This window comes from Ixodes scapularis, unplaced genomic scaffold (assembly GCF_016920785.2).
Source record: "Ixodes scapularis isolate PalLabHiFi unplaced genomic scaffold, ASM1692078v2 PGA_scaffold2__306_contigs__length_199485367, whole genome shotgun sequence".
Lineage (NCBI taxonomy): Eukaryota > Metazoa > Arthropoda > Arachnida > Ixodida > Ixodidae > Ixodes > Ixodes scapularis.
Genome location: NW_024609857.1, coordinates 169,857,285 through 169,878,932, shown reverse-complemented (window position 1 = coordinate 169,878,932; position 21,648 = coordinate 169,857,285). Strand labels below are relative to the sequence as shown.

General features: G+C 44.7%; 1 protein-coding gene across 2 annotated transcripts in view; it reads right to left on the bottom strand.

Annotated features, from left to right (window-relative positions):
- Nucleotides 1-21,648, bottom strand: part of LOC8029092 (diacylglycerol O-acyltransferase 1) — a 154,413-nt gene that overhangs the window by 15,989 nt on the left and 116,776 nt on the right. For both annotated transcript variants that reach the window (XM_029978203.4, XM_040502188.2), the window contains exons 8-12: nt 19,730-19,807; nt 16,629-16,732; nt 13,199-13,279; nt 10,799-10,843; nt 2,524-2,636 (exon numbers count right to left, since the gene is read on the bottom strand). In XM_029978203.4, the coding sequence (XP_029834063.2) occupies nt 2,524-2,636; nt 10,799-10,843; nt 13,199-13,279; nt 16,629-16,732; nt 19,730-19,807 (421 nt within the window). The remainder of the gene's footprint in view (nt 1-2,523; nt 2,637-10,798; nt 10,844-13,198; nt 13,280-16,628; nt 16,733-19,729; nt 19,808-21,648) is intronic.

Sequence of the window (21,648 nt, the reverse complement as noted above, 5' to 3'; positions counted from 1 at the left end):
GCCCCAACGTTGATGCGCCATTTGTAGGAAATCGCGTACCGCCGCCGATTCGCCATTTCCCACGTGGTCCGTCAACAAACCGAGTCCAGCCTGGTTCTTTCACGGGAGCGGGATTCCGCTCCCCGTTTATTCGTACAATAAAACACAACACTACAAAACACTCAATCTGAACTACAAATACAAGCTACACTACACAATTATTTACAAATGCACGTTCAGGCTAAAGCTAAACACAAAGGAGGCCCTTAGGCCTCGCGTCCCGCGATATCCTAGATCCGGTCGCCACCCACTTGCCTGCCAGTGCCTGCGTCTCGGTCGCGTCCGGAGTTCTTAGAGGCCTCTCGCCCCCTGCCCCACCGAGTATATCTCTCGATGGGCGAGGAGGTTTCTCCTCGCCTGCCACGGGGGCGCCTGCAGCGCCCTCCAGTGGCTGGGAGAGAAAGCGGCGCGTCGGGAGCCGAATTCGAGATCCCGATTGACCCCGCGGCAACACGACCATGTGATCGTGTCGCGGCCAAGATTGGCCGAATGGTTTGATGGGCACCCTCGTGAATTCACGGTGCGCCATAACCTAGCAAGGCTCCCGATTAAAAAACCGCATAAAAGAACCAGGGACGCAGGTACACACGGGGACTGCTGAAATCGGGGTCGCCGCCGCTCGCAACGGCCCGACGGGAAAACTGGCCGCCCCATTAACAGAGACGCCTCCGCTTGTGGCGCTGAACGCAGTCGCTCACGTGGCGCCGCCTAGCCTTGCCGGCTGCCTATACTCGCGAAAACAAGCTCCGCAGGTATTGCTTCTCTGCGGTGCACCGGTGCTCGGAAAGAAGCGCACTCAACGAGGCCGCGAGAACAAAAAAGTATGAATTAAGCGAAAACGCCGTTCGAATTAAGCGGCTTTTAAATACATTAAAAACGTAGCGGGACAACCAAATTTTCAGATCTGTTTGAATTAACCGGAAGTAAGAAATATCCGAGTTTGAATTATCGCGAGCCTACTGTATGACAGCAAATGAAGCTTTCTAAGAAAGAAAAAAAAAGAAACATTCAGCCTTTCCAATCTGGTGAAGAAGAAAGAGCAGCGGAGCTGTAGCTTCTGTTCTCGGCGGTGGCTTTCCAGGCGAGCGATCTCCTCTTCTATCGCAAAAAATCTGAAGCGCCCGACGCAGTGGAATTTTAAGCGATAACGGCCTTGTGTCGGTTGCGGAACCATTCTTGCTGCTGTGCACATTGCCGCCCGTTCCGTTCCCGCGCTTCTTCCTCCGAAAAAATGTTGCCGCCATCTACGAGTGACGGCGGCAAAAAAAGAGTTTTGTGTCAACATTTGTTTGGTACTGAACACAATCCTGGGGAAACTAGCCCTTAACAGCTCTGCTGTAAAAAAAGAAATCAAGCAACATGATTTATGTTGAGGAAAGAGTTTTCAATTAATCTGCATTTTACGATATAATATAAATTTACAGTGAATCTTTCTTTTACACTGTTTTCAGTGATTGGGCGGATTAAAGAATTCATTTCCTGCGCTCAAAAAGACTAGTGAAAAACAAATAACGGACTTGTTTTGATAAAGTGATTTAAATAATACATGCATCTGACATACATTTGATTTAAACTTGGACTATAACAGATTAACTGATGTTTAAAAATTATAATTTCTTAATTTTTTTTTATTGAGACATTACCAGTTTCTTTCATTAATTTTATCGAAAACAATTCTGGCGTTTTGTTTTGCAGGCAGCTGGTGCCTACCAACAACCCCATATGTGAAGAAAGGTGATAACCACATCCAAAAGAAGGCTGGTCAAAAAAAGAAAGCACACAACCTAAACTGCCATACTCAAGCGTCGACTGCCCAGTGAGTCCAAGCATCAATGTAGTTTTCTTTAGATTCACATTCTGACTTCTTGTACCGTCCAAATCTTTCTTCATGAAGTACAGACTGCAGCCACACAGGTCCTGAAAGATCGTCGTCACATACGATGGGAACGTAACGTCTTTGAGGACATCCCTTCAACGAAATGGGCACTGCATACCCGCGAGTGTGGGATGGCATTTCAGTTTGTCCCATTGGCGCTAAAATATGCAGGCCTTTCTGGCACAAAAACAAACAGCGTGTAAAGCCACAGTGTAAGATGTGTCAGCTATGCCGACACATTGGCAGACATGATCGGGAGACGAAATTTCTTGCATCATATGCCACGGATCCACCGTTGTTGCTGCCCCACAAAACAACGGTGAGTTGAAAAACAATAAAATGTTGCCTCCACAAGACATGACGCACAGCTATTGGAGCACTTAACGACGCAGCAGCTCGTGCTGTCGACCCAGTGCAACCGCACCGCTTCGACTTCAATGCGTACCAAAGTATGCGGAGTGGTTTTGTTTCACTGGGGTTCTCACTGCCTACCTTCGGTAACAACCACGCGGCGACGTGCCGTTCGCTTCGCATGAAGTGAATCGCGTAATGCACCGAAAATTGTGGCTTCCAGGAGCTGGAGTCCCAATGGAGGCCAGGGAACTCACCACCAGTCCTTGTAGAACTCTCGGTCGGCAAAGCGCATGAGTTCCGCCAGGGTGTTGAGGGTGGAGTGGAAGAACCAGTAGAACATCAGCAGCCAGATCAGGATGTTGGGCACCTGCGGGCAACAACGGGGCAGCCCCACATACAAGATCAGCCGAGCCAGTTATTCTTTCTTTTGTTGTTGTTGCTGGGCGCAGCAATGGACCTTTTTCCAGTAAGCTTCTGCGCATGCGTACACTCCCGCTGTCGCCATTTTCGCAGGACACCGGGACGCGGTGCCCTGCGAGAATGGCGACCGCAACATTATCTTCGCGCGTATTTAGTCTATTTTTACGCTTTGTTTTTAGTATCGGTAGTAGGGGATATAAAGCACTGAAAACCGATACAACGGCACGATGCCAACGTGTTTTGACGGGCGGAGGCGTGTTGGGCTGCTCTTCTATTATAGTTCGCAGACAACTCCCCAGACGGCGCTCGTTACTTGAAAAAGGTCCATTGTGTACGGACGAGCAGGCAGTTAGGTTGCTCATGTGTTCTAGTCTGTTTTATGAGCAGGCGACAAAAAATTACAAAGACACGTTAGAACTTTGCATAGACCCCGTCTGCGTTCAACGCAAAACCAACAACGCAAAGATTAATGACTACACAAACATGAAGAGGTTGCAACAGTATTGAAAAAGCGAAGAGGTTATTTGCTACTTGTGGGAACATGTAAACGAGCGAGTAGGTGAAAGTCACGTGTGAACGAGAGTGAAAAAGCGAAGAAACTCTTTGCGATTTGTGGCCCCCGTTGCGTGTCCTATGTATGCCGCTAAATAGGGGAAACGAAAAGACGGGTCAGGAAAGTGGTTCTACAATTTTAAAGATAAAAGAATACGCAGCTTGGATTTTTATTTTTTTATACCCTTTCTCTCAACACAAGCGAAAAAAAAAATGTACTGCCTTTCCCCAAATTACTGTGATTCTGCCGCTTATATCGCTGAGGAAAAAACAAATTTGTTCCCGATCCGCGGCCACGTGTGGCGCTCATTAAAAGCCCCAGTCACAGGGAGTACGCAAGTTTTCGTGATGCCATCTGTCAGTGGTGAACAAAACTACACTTTTCCCTGCTATCCTCCCTGTGTTTCCCACGGTGAAGCGTCTTTTGTTTCAATTGCTCACTCCGACTTCCAACGATGGTAGGCGGGTGCGGTGCTCTACTGTAGCCGAATCGGCCCTTGAAAAGCCTACGATTGCAAAAGAACGGCTGGGGAAGCCTCAGGTAGAACAGAACACGGTACTCCCAGTGACAACCCTGGACACATACAGGGCGTCACAAAAGAAAATTTACACTGTCTTTTTTACCGCAAAAATAAACTAGGCATCTCTGAACGCTCATTCTCCGCCCAAAGGTAGCGCTAGAGGTCACAACCAGATGCCAAAGTTTCAGCCCGATCCGATACCTTAACCCAAAGTTATAAGTGATTTTCTGAAAATTTCAATGGGAAAATGGCGGCCGACGGAGTTTTCGTATACATGGGGCTCTATGGCACCCGAAACCGAAAATGGCCAAAAATGGGCTCCATTTTCCCATTGAGATTTTCAGAGAATCACTCATAACTTTTGAATAAGGTATCGGATCGGGCTGAAACTTTGGCACCTGGTTGTGACCTCTAGCGCTACCTTTGGGCGGAGAATGAGTGTTCGGCGATGCCTAGTTTATTTTTGCAATGAAAAAGATTGTGTAAATTTTCTTTTGTGACACCCTTTATATCCAAACACTTTGCAAGTTGAAGGGGAAGCCAGCCTTTCATTTGTTTTCCTGTCTTAATAAAAACTAACACATGCAATAAAAATTTTTTTTCTTCTATTCTTTATTTTATAAGTGATATTAAACAACTCCCAGAATTAATTGGCCAGTCTGTAAATCACTGCAGTGCCCTTTTCAATAATAAAAATGCATAAAAAATCGAAGAGAAAACAAAAAGCACGAAGAGATTTGGAAGAAATTAAACTCTTGTAAGTTCCACAACCGGCAAAGGACCGATTAAACCCCAGTCTTCATCACCATCATAAAACATTGCTCTCCAACCTTTCGGCATCTTAAAGGGGGTGTGAAATGTTTCTCCGAAATTTTGAGCTACCTATACGTCTAATTGGAACCCTTGTCATTTATTATACAACTCACATTTATTCGTTTGATTGTCCTAACTCATTTACTAGCACTAAAAAAATCATCTTGGTTTCCCGGGGAGGTTCCGTCTCGGTTTTACAAATGTGTCAAGACAGGTAACCAATCGGGAAGTTTTGTTGTTTGCGCAAGATGGCAATGTAGACCGGACGTGATGGGCGGAGGTTCAGATACCACTCCAACAGCGGCCCCATAATTACGTCGGGCACTCAAGTCAACAGATGACATCTGACGTCAGATGTTAGGGTGAGATACTTGTAAGATGGCCTGTTACACCACGGTCGGCTTTTAGGTTCCGAGGCGTACACTGACACCGCATGTTGTTAGGGCTACCATGTGTCGTGCTACATAGGAGAGTTTAAGAAGGAACCGCCGTCAACTTCGATCGGTCAAGCCGTGTCCGTATAGGATTGTCAAATGACGAGACTCGGCGACCAAAAATTGCTGATCCGTTTGCAGAAAAAAAACAAAAACAGGAAGGCTGGAAATATAAGCGAAATAAAAAGCCTTTGAGTACTTGAGAAGTGGCAAGTCAAGTTTTTACTGAGAGGGATTGTGGTAAAAAAAAAATGGAAATCTCACAATCATAAACGCAGTCATGGCAAAACCACACGAGGAAAAGTCGTAAACTATGCAACGTCTTAAGACTACACACGCGAAAACAAGCAGCCCAAGACGGATGCACCGGTAGTGGAGAGCTCACGCCTGCGCGTCTGCCCTTGTAGCTGATTTAGCCAAGTCCTCTTGGAATTACGTATTATAATTTTTTATTGCTTCACTTTATGTTTTATTATTATATAACTCTACTCTGCAATGAGGTTACACAACCGCATTCCACAACGTGTGCGAGCCGCGGCGGGACGGGCAGCATGGTTACGACGGTCACCAAACGACAGGAAACCTAAATCTGTTTGAAACTGAAACTGTATCCCAAAAGCGCGACGTAGTGGTGTCCAACTAACACAACAAAGCCAATAAATATTGTTTTTATCGCTCCCAATTTGTTATTGCAGTGCCTAGAGTGCTGTCCGACGATGTCCTTGAGGAACGATGAAATACCGTCCGGCGGTCCTTTGTGCCCACATTCGAGTGTCGCCCTACGGTGCTCCTACCGAAGAAATGCCGTCTTTTAGCGAAGGATGTCTTCATAATGAAAAACCTAGAGACAAAGCACAGAGAGGACAAGGTCAACACAGTGTTGTCTTCTCTGTTCCTTGTCTCTAGGTTTTTCATTAGGAATAAGCACCAGCTCGCCTGCATTTTTACTCTAATTTCATTTATGTCCCGCTTTGGGCACTTCGTAACCGAAATTAGTATGCCTACTTTCGCTGCACTTTTTTCTGTGTTAAATTTGCTTTTATGAGTATACTCAGATTCCATAAAACTTTCTATGCAACAAATAATATCTGAAAACCAAAGAATGACATCCCTGGCTCGTTTCATAGCCTAATGCAGCGGTTCTCAAATGAGGGTCTGCAGACTCTTTGGGGTCCGCAAAGGCATTCAGGGGTCTGCAAAGCCCTGCCTCATCATTCAAGCCTGGCAATAAAAGTTGTCTTTTATCTGATTAAAAAGAAGTGTCCAACTTTCGGGCGAGTTTTCTAGTGTATATCATACCTCAGCAAACCTCACTCATGAGGGCCCTCACTCACCCTCACTCACCCTCATCTTCACAGGTGAGGTGAGGGTGAGTGAGTTTCTGAAACAGGAAAATTCATGAGTGTGAGGGTGAGTGAGGGCCGTGAGGGCTGTGAGGGCGGTGAGGGCCGTGAGGGCTGTGAGGGCGGTGAGGGCGGTGAGGGCCGTGAGGGCGGTGAGGGCCGTGAGGGCGGTGAGGGCCATGAGGGCCGTGAGGGCTTTGAGGGCCGTGAGGGCGGTGAGGGCCGTGAGGGCGGTGAGGGCCGTGAGGGCTGTGAGGGCGGTGAGGTCCGTGAGGGCGGTGAGGGCGGTGAGGGCGGTGAGGGCGGTGAGGGCCGTGAGGGCCGTGAGGGCCGTGAGGGCCGTGAGGGCGGTGAGGGCCGTGAGGGTCGTGAGGGTCGTGAGGGTCGTGAGTGCGTGAGTGCGTGAGTGGTGTGAGGGCGGTGAGTGCGTGAGGGGTGTGAGGGCCATGAGTGCTTGAGGGCAGTGAGTGGCATGAGAGGCGTGAGAGCCGTGAGGGTCGTGAGCGCATGAGGTGTGTGAAGGCCATGAGTGCGTGAGTGCGGTGAGTGCGTGAGGCCCCTTCAGATCGAGCATCTTTCTCAGCAATTTTGGTGTTAATGGCGGGCTGTTCTCTAGTTTTCCTTAGATCGGCATGAATTGCTGAGATCGGGTCCGGCTCGAAATAAGCAAGCAACTCGGAACAATTCGAATGCGTTTGAAGCGGCTGCATCCAATCAGGGACGCAAAATTTTCTTGTGATACCTCGTGCCGGTGATGATGACACCGAAAGACTTGGTTCTGGTTTGAAATCGATCGTTCTTTTTGGAAATAAACTGTTCAAGAAAGGTGCATTAGTATTCTTAACGAGATTTAAATGTATAAAAACACGTTTATAACGCGTAATTGTGTCTAAATAGTGCAAGAAAAATAAAATTTTATGGTGACGATGGCAAATTGCAGCAATTGGTTGCTGCGTGTGATCGCGGGCGGCCCGTGTTGCTGGTGTTGCGACGTAAAGTTTCTGGGCGAATTTGCCCCATCTGAAGCTGGCCTGAGTGGCGCGAGGGCCATCAGTGCGTGAGGGGCGTGAGGGGTGTGAGGGCCGCAAGGGCGGTGAGGCGCGTGAGGGCGGTGAGTGGCGTGAGGGCGGTGAGTGGCGTGAGGGCCGTGAGGGCGGTGAGGGCGGTGAGGGCGGTGAGGGTGGTGAGTGGCGTGAGGGCTATGAGTGTGTGAGGGCCGTGAGGGCGGTGAGGGCGGTGAGGGCCGTGAGGGTGGTGAGGGCCGTGACGGCCGTGAGGGCGGTGAGGACCGTGAGGGCGGTGAGTGGCGTGAGGGCGGTGAGTGCCGTGAGGGCCATGAGGGCCATGAGTGAGTGAGGGGCGTGAGGGCCGTGAGGGCGGTGAGTGCGTGAGGGCCGTGAGGTTCAGTGAGGGTGAGTGAAGGGCTGAAGGTGAGTGTGACTGTGAGGGTGAGGGTGAGTGAGGGGCTGAAGGTGAGTGTAGCTTTGAGGGTGAGGGTGAGTGAGGGGCTTAGGTGAGTGTGGCTGTGAGGGTGAGGGTGAGTGAGGGCGACCTAAAATGCCGACCTCTGGTGTATATGTCAATGAGAGAAGTCTGCTTCACACTAGCCCTTAGTAATATCCACTTAATAAATCTTTATCGTAATTAATCTATAACTTGCTCTTCCCCACACCACGAACGGGGTCCTCCATCATCTCCGCCGATCATCAAGGGGTTTGCGAATCACCACTGGTTGAGAACCCCTGGCCTAATGGCTAGCCTGCCTGGCTAGTATTCTATGGTCTCACAAATATTTAGGTGCAATATTGCGTGCCTTAGAGAAGTTCTCTCAATTTTTCGTATGTTATTTTTGTTGTACTTTGTAGAGGTTGTTGTCGCCACTCGACAGTTTTGAGAAGTACTTTAAGTATATTGTACTTAAGATATACTACTTCAAGAAGGTTTAGAAATTTGCAGTTTACTTGAAGTACATTATCTGAGTATGTACTTGTGCTTTACCTAAAGAATTTTTTTCTGGTACTTTCCGAGAAAAGTACAACCCCCGACTTCAAAATACGTTTCCCAAATTTGATCTCGGTGAAATACAGCTCTTTCAAGAAACATGCGCTTGTGTCCTTGGCTTTCCCAGTATTATAAGCAACTTCTAAGGTTGAATCAAAAAGCTCACAAACCTCTAAAAAAACAAAACAAAAGACATTTTTGTATTATTATGTGAAAATGCGTTATTGTCTTTCGAGACGTCATCCGGCCATTTTTGTGAGTAAATTAATGGTGGCTATAAGGCCAATAGAGTTAAGTGCCTTATAAATAGGGTCCCTTGTTATTTCTCGTAAAAGCCGGAGGTGGTTTTTCAGAGTTAATTTTTCACTGCAAATTCGGGGTTTATCATAGTTTACGTTCGTTTTTACTGCATTCGAGTTTTTGAAAATTCAATGTAAAATATATTTCTGCAGCTGCGTTTGACGTTTTGCATGGCGATGAAACTTTAAAATAGCCAAGCTCCTGGACGTAGTCATTGGGAAGCATAAATGCTTTAGCTAGATATGAACCTTCATGTTTCATAAAAGGAATCCTATTAAATATACAGGTTCACATCCTTCACTCTTATAAGAACACAAAAAGTTGGGACGCACACGAGCTGGTTTAGGACAAACTTTTGAGATGAGAAAAGATGATGGATAACACAACACAGTGTCTCAAACAAAGCCCTGAGCTGTGTTTGAGACGCTGCGTGTTCTGTTGCCCTTCGTCTTTTCCCCAGTCTCAAAAGTTTGTCTTAAAAAAAAAAAAGCTTTTTTTTTTTTCTTTTTAATTTAAGAAGCACAAGAGTATGGTCCAAACTGGAAGCCAGAACAGTGCTTTTATCGCCACCCAGAAGTGCAGTGACCCATTGTACCGCACAATGTACTGACTCCCTCTCGTCAATGGTCCTAGACTAAAAGAAAGAAAACAGCTGATGGGGCCTGTTTTCAGGGCTACTAACCATGTGCACTCACAAGCTTTATTTGCAAAATATAGCCATTTTTGCCCTTTTTTTTTCCGCCATCATGACCTCGAAATTCCGAGTTTTCTGCATAAATTTGAATTGACGAGAATGTTATCGGCGAGTATTTTCACGAGTTTTTCGGATTCATCCGAAAACACGGGAATCTTATTAATGTAAGTTGATTGTGTTGAATGGTCCATCGGCGAGAATAAAGCAATTACTATGTGGCCAGTTGACTTTATCCCATATCTGCCGCTATTTCCGAAAATAACTAATGCATTACCCTTAAGGCAATGCATACCAGTTAGAAAAAAGAAAAAATCTCTATAGGGAAATGAAAGGACATCTTAAAAGTTTATGTCAAAAAGTACTTGTACTTTACTTTGAAAGTACATTGTATTTATAGTACTGTGCTTCAAGTACATTGCACCCAGTGTACTTAATACTTTACTTGAAGTATATAAGCTCTCATTTACTTTGTACTTTACTTCTAAGTAGTTTCTAGATCTACTCTACAAAAAACTGGCACTTAAGAATGTGAGATTTAAACTCAAAATTTATTTTAAATCACAATCGCAACCTTCGAGTGTCAACTGAGGGAACTTGAAGAGATTGCGCACCTGCACTGCGCACACATAAACATACGACAACTCGCCCAAGCATCCATCCTCTCAAAATAGATAAGAAAGCATGCTCCTCGCTCCTGCAGCATTTGTCTCGCTCACTCTTTACGTTGAAACAAATTGTTGGCGAGGGGCTGATGGAACACATGTCAGAATAAGCGTTGTACTTAACACTTTCGGATGGCACTTAAAGGCAAAGCTGGAGTGCCAAGGATGACACCCTAGACACGGCCATTTATTATGCGAAGATTAAATGAAGTTGAATGTCTGTTCAATCTTTTCACATAACTACCATGACATTTTGTCGTTCGTTCTGCCGTAAGATGTCGAATGGTTGTTACAGACAGTCCAAAGAATGTGATATTTAAAGACTGTTCATAAAATGCAGACGCAATATTTCGCCGTAATACTTGGGAATGAATGTCTTTGTGGTTTAATGAATATAAGAAAATTAAAATCCGACAGATACACTTTCTTTTAATTACCCCTTTAAAGACGTGATGCAACAAACTATTTTACTCAGAAAAAATGTGAACACTAAAAGGGAAATTTAAAACCAATACAGAGAACCTTATTAAGATCATTAGACAAACTGACAAAATTATGATTTAGCTGCAACTAAAAAAATTAAGTAATTTAAATCACAATTTTGTTCTTGCTAATGTAAAAGCACTGCAAGTGAATCAGGGTTGACTTGCTTACCGAGACCTTAATGTTTGGCTTCTATGAAAGAAGAGCCTAAATGAGAATGAAAATATGAGATGATCTTAATATCAAAATCGTGGCTTTGAGTGGGCCAGTCTAGAAACCCGTCTCAATTTTGACCCAAGCACTCACCGCCAGTTTAAGAAGTCGTTCCAACATGGCCGGGAAGTTCATCTCCTGTGGCAGAAAGAATAGCGGCTCACGTCAGTGTTGTGCACATAGCTCAAGAGTAAAAGGCTAATTCCTGTTACAGGTTCCACAAGTTAAAAAAAAAAAAGAACCTGCTTCTGTTACAGTCCCATAAGCATAACATATGGCTCCACTTAGGTTACACTTGTGGGCTATGGCAAACGTTGTGCCAGGATCACCTCTAAACAAAAAAAAGCCCCAAAAAGAGCAGGGTGTGTTATGTTATGAGGATGGTTACCAACCTTACAAACAGTTGTAACCAAATTTCAATTTTTATTTTACACCCAGAGTACACAGGGGAAAAAACTGCAATAATGCAGGTTGACAGGGCGCTCTAGAGTTGTCAGCTTGGTGGGCCAAAAGTCATAAAAATACTTCAACGGGAATTAAGAAGATGCACACGACAAAGAATCCACGCAGAGAAAAAAAATTAGTACAAGGTAGAGTATAGAAAATGAATGGTGTTTACCTCATTGCGAAATTCCCTCGCAAGTTCAATTAGGGATTTTCTTAATCTACACTAGAGCGATTCAGTACTACAACAGAAAACTTCAATATCACAAGGACTTAATTTTCACGAATTAAAATAAATTGTAAGAACTGTAGGAGACAATAGCACAAATACAGGGTATGACCAAGATAATCGCACAAATGCAGTATGTGACTGATACAGGAGGTTCATACAGCAGTTCATCCCGGCTGTGAAACCTGGTTCTCGCAAAACATTCCAAAAAGTGGCACTTGCACAAATTTATTAACTCAGGCCCATGCACCCTGTACAGCCAGCTTAACAGAATATGGAAGGCCGTTCAGTGATGTGATTGGTCAGAGTCACTTCGGAGCACCTTTGGGAGCAGCAAAAACTACTTCTGGAGCATAAGCACATATTACATTTTTATTCATGCCAGTGCAAATACCATGTTAGCATTTGTGTGTTTATGTCTATTTTTCCTTCCTGCTTCTGCACAACCTTTTGATAGCATCAATGGCACGGCAGGGTTGGCTCCCTAGCTACAACTTTAATTGCAAATAAAAGCACAAGGCCCAGTAACAAGATGCTAATTGATGGAGGGCAGTACAAACTGCTGTGCATGGTTATTTTAGGTGCGAAATCAAACGTAAACCAAAGTCCACTGAAATGATGATATATCAAAATAACTTCAACCAGCTAAATTGATGTTTTCTTTTAGTTCTAAAGGTAGCAATAAAACTGCATTTCTTAATTTGTGCAAACTACAAAGCTTTTGACTTCTTGAAAACAAAAATGGATGTCTAAACAAAACATGCTAAAAAAAATGCCAGCGAATTTCTTTAAATTATTCACAGGCTTGCATTTACTGTTACAGCTAATTCAGTTGTAATTTTCTGTATTCACTGTCCATCGAATGGATGGAACATACATAAGGGTAATAACTAAAGACAGTAAACGTAAAGATTAAACATATAGAGCACCTCGTATGAGTTGCTTTGCAATACTCAAGTATCCTTAATGAACCTTGAATGTGAAAAAAAATATTGTCAGAACATCGCAGTATATCCTACATGCCAGCCGCAGTTTTTTCTGGAAACCGTGGCAACGTCCTGCTTTGGGAGAGTATTTCCCCCTCAGCACGTGGTGCACTGCGGCAAAGCATGACACGTAAAATTGCGACGCCTGCAATGCGGTTGTTGCTTCACTGCAGCAAGCAGTGACAAGTGCACGCAACAATGCTAGCTATGCGGAGAGCAAGTCGTCTGCTTGTTGTGCAGCAGTTGCGGTGACGTCAGAAAGACGCCAAGCTTCAATTGGCTCTGATTGAAGGATAGTGGGTAGACCTGTATGTAACCTGCTTCGAGGTCTACTCACTATCCTTTAGTCAAAGCCAATCAGAGCTCGGCATTCTGACGTCACCACAACCCCTGCATAAGAAGCAGACGAACTTGTGCTCCGCATTTAGTCAGAGCAGACACGAGCACGAAATGTACCGCGAAACTCCTGGCTATACTGTGACTGTTTGAGATCAAATAGAATATGATGTTATTAAGCAATAGTGAAAAGTTTTGGAAATTCGCACTGGCCTACCATAACAATCCGGCCATGTAACTGGGCCGGATTATTATATTCTTAATATTAATAAAGCGTTTCCGCTCAACGTTGACGCAAATTTCTCACATTTCGGCAAAATGTAGCAGGACGTAGCAGAGTAAGTGCTTTGGCACAGTTTGACGCAAATGGTGCGGCAATAATATCGCTGCCTTTCTACTTCCACCGACGCAAAACCTAACGGTGACGCTCTTAAAACAATCCCGGGAATACCGCTCCACAAAATGCCGCGGGAAGGCGTGCAGAGGGCGACCGCTCACCTGGAAAGGCTTCAGGGAATTCTGCATGATGGGCACGATCCACTGCTGCGCGAGGGCGAGGATCAACTGGAACAGCAGCAGCTGTAGGCAACAGCGACGGCTCAGGAAAGAAACCAACCCGATCTACAACTAATTGCGTCCACAAAATCCGAACAGTTAACTTCCTTTCGCAATCCTAGATTCCATTCTTTAGAATTGCAAGAAACATAAAAAACCAACACTGACGAATTTCCTAAATTTCATAGCACCTTTACATGCTCCGCTCACCACGAAGTTGCTGAGGTAGTGCGAGTCAAGCGCTCGCCGCTTGCACAGAAAGCGCGTTACAGACAGGACGAATATTCGCTCTCGGGTTGGCGTCATCTTCTTAGATTCCGCAAAGACCTTTGATGAGGTCTTTCACGACAAAATACTGCTCAAACTGCACACGACACTTAAATCCGACTTGTTATTAAAACGGTTCGAGAGCTACCCCAGAGAAAGAGAGCAGTTTGTCTCTTCCAACAATACTTCTTCCACAACATTGCCTCTCATTTCAGGTGTACCCCAGGGTAGAGATCTGCGAAGGCTCGGGTTTGCCTGAAAGCCCGAGGCCGACACGACAGTCGGGTCAGGTTCGGGCCAATGTACAGGGACACCGTTTGTCGGGTTCAGACCAATTTATCCCGAACTGCGTGGGGCTCGGGTCGCTACTTGACATTCTGATCCTTCTATCCATGCCATCGGCCATCAAAACCAAGACAACAGAAGAACAAAACGAAAGAATGCGAGGACACTTCTGGCTACTCCGCAGTAAAGCCGTTTCACGTGGCCCAATCCCGCTTGCGATTTTCGCGATTTTTGGTTGCGATGTTTGTTGCTCGAGAGAAGGCAAATGAATAAAAGCTGCGGAGAGTGACTTATGTGCACGCATACTGTGTCCACAAGCTCTTTGCCGCGTGAGAATGAAAACTGCAAGCAGAATCGCACCACGTGAAACGGGTTCAATGCTGAAAATATGTGTGCAACTTTCAACTGCCATTTTCTCCAAATGGATTTTTCCACTGGTATTGGCACTTACCCCAGCGATATCTCGGGAACAGTTAAATAAGTTTGCATGCATTTTTTTATTCTGTTCCTAAATAACTTTGTGAGGGCATGACAAGTTTCCTTTTTTAGCTCTGATAAACTAAGATATGACCAGCAAAATAAAATTCAATTTGTCATGACCTGGTGTGCCTATCCAGAAAGGCTTATAGTAAATTTTACATTCCCACTATGTTCTGCTATCTCTCCAGGCCTGGGATAAAGGAAGCAAGTGAACCATCCTTAAACAAATGTGCAACTAAAGACTTTAACCCATAGGCACAGCTTTATGAAACATAGCAGTTACCCTTATATATGTGCTATGAATGTACCTTGAAAATTTCACACAAATAGCACTGAAAATAAAAACGTTCAAGCTCAATGCCAGCTTCTCCCTTAACGTAATTCCCACAGATTTTCCATCTCCCCACACTGCGGATCCATCACTTCCGCCGATCCACAAGCGGTTCCTGAAACATCATTGTAGTAAAATTTTCAAAATTAAACTGTGGCTGTTAAGCGAGAGTATACGTTAGGCCGGGATGCCCCTACAACCTGCGTTCAACATCCGTGGTAACTTTCTTCTCTTTATTTTTTTTTTTAATTCGAGATTGAAGAAAGAACATTTGCACACAGCAAGGTTTGTAAATCCACTCAATTTCAATTAGGTAGAGCTACACATCTTCATCAATTTCATTTTGCGTCCCATCCGTCATTTACTCCCTATCCCAAGGCATTGGACATTCTGAGGTCAGAGTCCATAAATATAATCAGACTAAAATTAGCCTGTAGATGGACAGGTGGAAGCTTGGGAATAACCTTCACGAGTTTAGCTGGGTTTTCATTTAAGCATGGTGCAACAGTAGCGAAAGGCTTGACGAAACTGTTTGATTAGAAAATATTTGAACACAACCACTATTTGCTTTGAATTCGCTTCAAACTCAAAATCCACTATTTGCACATGACTAAAAACATCACAAAAAAAGCCACTAGTAAGTTACAGTATTTGAAACAACGAATGTTGTCTACAGAACCATTTCTAAACCAGCCTTTAACATTTGAGTAAATATGTTAGTGCTTTTTTTGTTTTGGTTTTGTTGCTCATACATGGCTGCCACTCATTGTCTTTGGAAAATGCTGCACCATGCTCGTGAGATCCAGTGTTCATCGCAATGCATGGTAGGCGACTTCATTTTTTGCCTAGGCTTTTACTGCAATTAAGCTGATTTTCATATTATGCCCTTCCTATTGTAATCTGGCCAAGGAATTATAGTATCTGTCAATAAATAAATGAATAGGTAAATGCGACAAGCTGGCAACTTACGTCTGCCTCACAATATGCAGACATACTCCCATATAGCTCGATCCGGAATATACGTTGACCCGTATACTGGAGCCTTTGCAGAAAATATAAAAAAAATATTCAAACATAGATTTCGTTTTCAAGGAAGTGGAGTGGAGGGAGACTTCCCAGTCGCTGCCCCAACTGAAGCTTGCTGGAAGTGCACTGCCACGTCCAGCTTTATCCTTCCCATTAGCTAGAAAATCCCCATGAAAAACAGTGCAAAAAACACAAGGACAAAGAAAAAATAAGCCCAAGGTACACCTAAGCACTTCTTATGAGCTGTGAATACGAATGCATGCAAGCCACTCGTCCGCTCCCTTTTTCGTCTGCTGCGTACTTTACGTCGTCGGTCAGTGCGTGCTCCCCTGGGTGCGCTGACCTTGGACGCTCCATGTTAACGCCGCACCGCTCCGTGTTAGCACCATGGGGTGAGTGGTCGTGGAAACTGACGAGCGCAGCGGCCAATGGGAGCCCCGTCAACGCGCGCCAGTCAATGGAATTGAAGGCAAGATTCATCAGCTTTACTTCGCTCCTTTGGGACCGGGGAAACTAGGTGCCGTTTTCGCGCTTCAAACTGATGACGTCAGCTCGTTCCATGGGACAGCTGACGCTTCCGCATTAAAACACACAGAACAAGGCGCTGTATGTTCTTTCCTCTGTGCACTTCTGTTTTTCAACATGAACATACACCAATTACCAGCCCAACCATCCATTCGAGAAAATCACTCTCACTGCAGGTCGACCTTCCTTGGTTACAACCATAGAATGATACCATTTCTAAAAAGAAAAAACACACCACAACCGTCGGATAACATTAAAAAAATAAATGGGGAAGCTCAGTGGCCTCCTCCGTCTCAGCAACGACAAGATGTCTCAAATTGTTACACTACAGTCAATGCATTCTTTTACCACTACTGTTAGAACTTAAAATACCATTTTAGCTTGCATCTCAGTCTCGCTCCTTCCCGCGCACAATTCCCAGTCTCCAAAAAATAAGTATGAAAAGCAGCGGCAACGCACCGACTCGATGAACCTCCGGAAGAGAAAGCGCTTGCGGATCCTCGATGAGCGAGGAAAGTTGAGCTCGTAGCAGAGCGTTGGCACAAACATGAAGTAATAGATGTCTGAAACAAGCAGCACCAGGAAGCAAGATTAAAGGCCTGCCTCTAACCACTTCCATGAGCCCAGCCCATAAGTTCGTGCATTTCTCTAAAAGCACATGCCTGATTATAGGCAACAAGCAGTATCTTAAAGGAGCTGTGCAACGATGGCTCTGCCACAAGAATCTGTAGCTTGTCACTTTTTTTTTTTCTTTATCTTAGCCCAAGTTGGAGATAATGCATTGCCTTCCCCCCGAATACACTAATTCTGTTGTTTAATCGCAGAACAAAAGGAAAGGCCTATTTCCCGACCTGTGCATGGCAGCTAAGGGAACCATCTAGTGACATTCTTAGATGCGTTGTGGTCAAGTAGTGAGTTGCACAAATAAAAACTCAGCTAAAAGCTAGTAGGTTCTATGAATTTGTTGTCTAAACGTGAACAAACGCGTCAAACGCCCTGTATCGTCGCCAAAATTCTATCGAATGAAGTTTCTATAGCGTCATCTAGCCAAAGTCGAGAAAGCCATCACCTCTCCACTGAGTTCATGATGAATAGACAAAACGTTTGCCCTAGATTTCTAGCTCATCTGAGATCAGCTGCCCGCTGTGAACCCCCAGCAATGCCTACTGGTTGTGGTATTCTGACGTTGTCCATCCGGAGGCTGAAAGGTATTCTGAATCGAGGTAAACACCTATGGACTGACCAACCGAAAATGCTTATTCTAACCTACGGAGAACTTGCGTGTGCTGGCGGGAAGAATTCTCGCTGCAGCACTGCACTTGCTAGGGCCGCTAAAGACAGAGCACAACCAGAAGCTCTCCAGCCTTCTCGAGCATGTCACTGTGCACACAACTTAAAAACAATAAAAAAGTTGTGAAAGAAAACATAAACTACCTTATGTGAGGAAATATAATATTCTGGTCTTCATTCTTGAAGCAACAGAGACTAATTCCAACAAGTATTAGGCTAATGTCCGAAAATCATTGCACAGCCCCTTCATAGTGCCAAAACATACCATAAACCTTCTACCAAAACAAACTTTAATGCATGATGCCCCCTAAAAATACAAAAGTTTACAGCATTTTGTTCATAAAAAACTAAACTGTGCACCGCCGAACGTTCAGTCTCCACCCCAATGTAGCGCTAGTTGTCCAAACCAGATGCCAAGGTTTCAGAAGTAACCATTATTTGAATCAAGAAAGTAATAAACAATATTCAAGACTTTTCAACAGTAAAACGAAGGCCGGCAAAGCCCATGCAGACGTTGGACTGAATGAGGCAAACTATCGAAAACAGGCCCCATTTTCCCATTAAAACTTAAGAAAATCCCTTTTGAATAAGATAACGGATACAGTCGAACCCATTTATAGTGAACCCGAATACACCAAATTGCTGTCTACCGTAAAATACCGAGCATGGGCCCCATGTCACGTTAAGGGCCCACCCCCTATTTTTGAATGATTTCAAAAACAAACAGAGGACACATCAACCGCCCACCCCCAAATTTGAGGGGAATTTAAAAAAAAAAATATGCGAAGGACATGGCAAGCGCCCAGTCGCCGCGGACGGCCGCTATCTCCTGAAGTTGAAGCGACCAGCACAAGTTATGAGTCACGACGGCGCGGGCGAAGGGCGCCGCGGGAATCGGGCGAGGCTCCGGTGCAACACGGCAGCACTCCGGTGCCGCGCGAATCGGGTTCAAATGGCATAAATAAGAAAAGATACAGGCGAGCTCGTGTACAAAGGAAAAGAGGCAAAGGCACCTTGGCAAGAGTGAAGCAGTGCAGATACATTACGTTGGAAAGGAGGATCTAGCGAATGGAAAGCCGCACAGAGCTTAGCGCGTGTGCTGCACACGTGCCGTGTGCCCGTGTGCCTCTGCCCCTCCGCTTCCGCTTGTTGTTCGGTGGTTCGGATTGTTCCGTGTTCATCGCGCTGCATTGCTTGCGTTTGCTCAGTTCGCTTGTTTGGACGATGCACTCGTATACGGTCGCTAGGAAAGTCGAAATTGTTGAACGGCATAGGCGCCACGGAAAGAAGGAAAGCTGGACATCGCATGAATTCAAGATTGACCGTAAAAGAGTGCGCGACGCAGAGAAACCTAATGTTTTGTTCCGACTCAAAAGAGTTTTTTGACAGCTTCACTGACGAAGACTAGAGTTCATTAGAGCTTCCTTTTTTTTCATTTCTCTCAATAAACTGTTCCTATCCATGCTTCTGCAAGGTTTCTCTGCTTTTATACGTTCGCACGCTCAAGGAATGACGGCCCTTTTCCAAGTGCATCAAATGGCCGCCATTTTTAATTTGGCGGTCGGGCCGAGCAAGGGCCCACCCGACTATGCGATCCTTCTGCGTTTTTGCTCTGGGACCTTACAAGCGCCCATCCCCGAGTTTTCCGCGATTATCTCATAATTTTGAGTGGGCGCTTGCTCGGTATTTTACGGTATATTGAACACTCAAATATTAGAACAAGATTGCGTGTAAACAAGTACCTTTATAACGAAAAACCCATTGGCTATTTCGAACTAAAAAAAACGTGACCTTCGAAAACGTGCGAGCACCCATCCCGTATAAAAAGAAAATTGCAAATACACGAGTGCCCCTTAAAAGAGAAAGGAAAAAGGAATGTACAAAGTTAAAGCCTCCTAAACAGCAAACAAAAGGAGTGAAAGGAGCAGAAAAGACAAAGAGAAACAAATACAAAAACGAAAAAAGAATAAAAAAAAAAAGTCAAGGTCAGGACACATGGTTCAAAGCAGTCTCCATTGATTGTTTTACTAACTAAAAAGTTAATTATTGAAAACTAATTGAAAAAAATTGAAAACAAAAAACTGATTGTCTTTAGACTAGTCTTTACAATAACGTCCTCCTCTCACAGAGGCAGCCTCATGATCACTGCCAACATTACTAAAAGCTGTCCATCAAAAGTGTGCCCGAGAAAAAAAAAAGAAAAAGCAGGACAAGAAACAGGGAGACCAGGTAAGCTGCTGTGCAAGGGCATCACAAATGCAGTTCCTTACCGTAGAGGTTGAGGTTGTCAGGGTACGAGACGGTCTGGGTAGTGCAGCGACCATTGTCCACAGGCTGTAAAAGCGACTCTGGTGGAGAAAAATACCTGCGTGTCTAGCTAGGGACACTCGGAAAGAGGGGCAGACAGGTACGTGAGAAGCTTCACTGAGTGCACACCAGACATATCAGACAATAACAATGTATCGCACAGTGAAAAGGTTTACGACATATTGGTCACAGCTAAGGTACCGTAAAATACCAAATAAGCGCTCACTAAAATTTGAAGATAATCGCGAAAAAATAGGGGATGGGCGCATGTGAGGTCATTAATTTTACATATCTATGTACTGTGCATATTTTTTAAGATATTTCAATTTTCGGGGTTGGGCGCTTAGTGTGGAATAGGCGGATGTACGGTATTCTACGGTAGTTATTTAGCATAGTGCTTCGATATTCAGGTAATTAACTAGTTTTCAATAATTAGTTTATTAGTTAGAGTAACTAGTTTTCAATAAAAAAAACTTTTTGGTTAGTAAAACAAAAGATACAATTTCACTTACACCACTAAATAAGTCACTTTTAGAAAGACAAAGCATGTGGAGCTGTTTTAATGCCTCCCAAAAAAGGAATCAATGTCCAACAATCCTACTGAATAATGCCCCAGAATAAGAAAGGTAGCGCCATCTTCTCCCTCCTCCTCTGACGCGCACACCTTTTATCTTTATGTTTTGCTTTTCTTACACCCGCGCATCGACTGTAGTGCCGCCTGGATCGGGCCAAGATAGCAGACGGCCTTCCTATACTTGAGTCAGAGCGCAGTCAAAGGCTGAAAGACACGCGCAAATACATACATATAGTCTAAAAGCACACGGTCACGGTCTACCAGCCTGTAGGAAGGGCTCAAAGAAAGACGATGAAAGCCGTGACGTCGCACAGTCGGCGTTATTCGATTGGCGGCATGAGCTCATAGCATGCACTGCACTCCGACAGACTAGGCATTCCTTCTCCCTCCTCCTCTGACGTACATACCTTTTACAGCGGAGCTGTTAAGGGCTAGGTTCCCCACGATCGTGTCCGTGTATGTCGACACAAACCTACCTCGACAGCTGCCGCCATCTATAAGCGACGGCGGCAAGCACACAACCAGTATGGTTTCCGCCGTCGCTCGTAGATGGCGGCAACCTTTCCAGCTATAATAGAAGAATGGATAGTTGGGTGCGTTGGTGGAAATTTATCGTAGGAAACAGTGCGAAAAACAGACGGCGACGAAGAAGCACACAGTGTATCGAGTACAGTTCCGCTGGTCTCCCTTCTTCACGAGAGTGGAAAGGCTGAACGATTTTATCTTCATGTCTTGCCTTTTTACACTCGCGCATCGACTGTAGTGCCGCCTGGATCGGGCCAAGATAGCAGGCAGCATTCTTCAAAGGATGGCGCTACTTTTCCGTATAAAGGGGCTTTACTACTAACTGTCTACTAGCGCTACCTACCCTGCTGAGTTAAGTACAGTCAGAAAGACGGGACTGGGTTCTTTATTGGTTATTAAAATTCAGCGTGTTGCAAACTGTCATCCTCGGGCTGCCAAGAACATAGCTATCTCAGTGATGTGATTGGCCTAAGCCGTTTTGGAGCACCTTTCGGAGCAGCCAAAACACTGTTTTGGAGCACCAAAAGTGGCTTTCGGAGCAGATATTCTTAGAACAGGGATGGGCAAAATACATTGAAATATGTATTGAAATACAAATACAAAATACTTCGTCAAAAATGTATTTAATTACAAATCTAATTTCATTTCCAAAAAAGCATTTAAGTACAAGATACAAATACAACCAAATGTATTTGGTCTCCTCCAAATACTTTTCCAAATACATTCATTCCTCAAAATTCGCGTCAGCGACTTCAGGGCACCTCCAACAGGTTTCTGAGTATC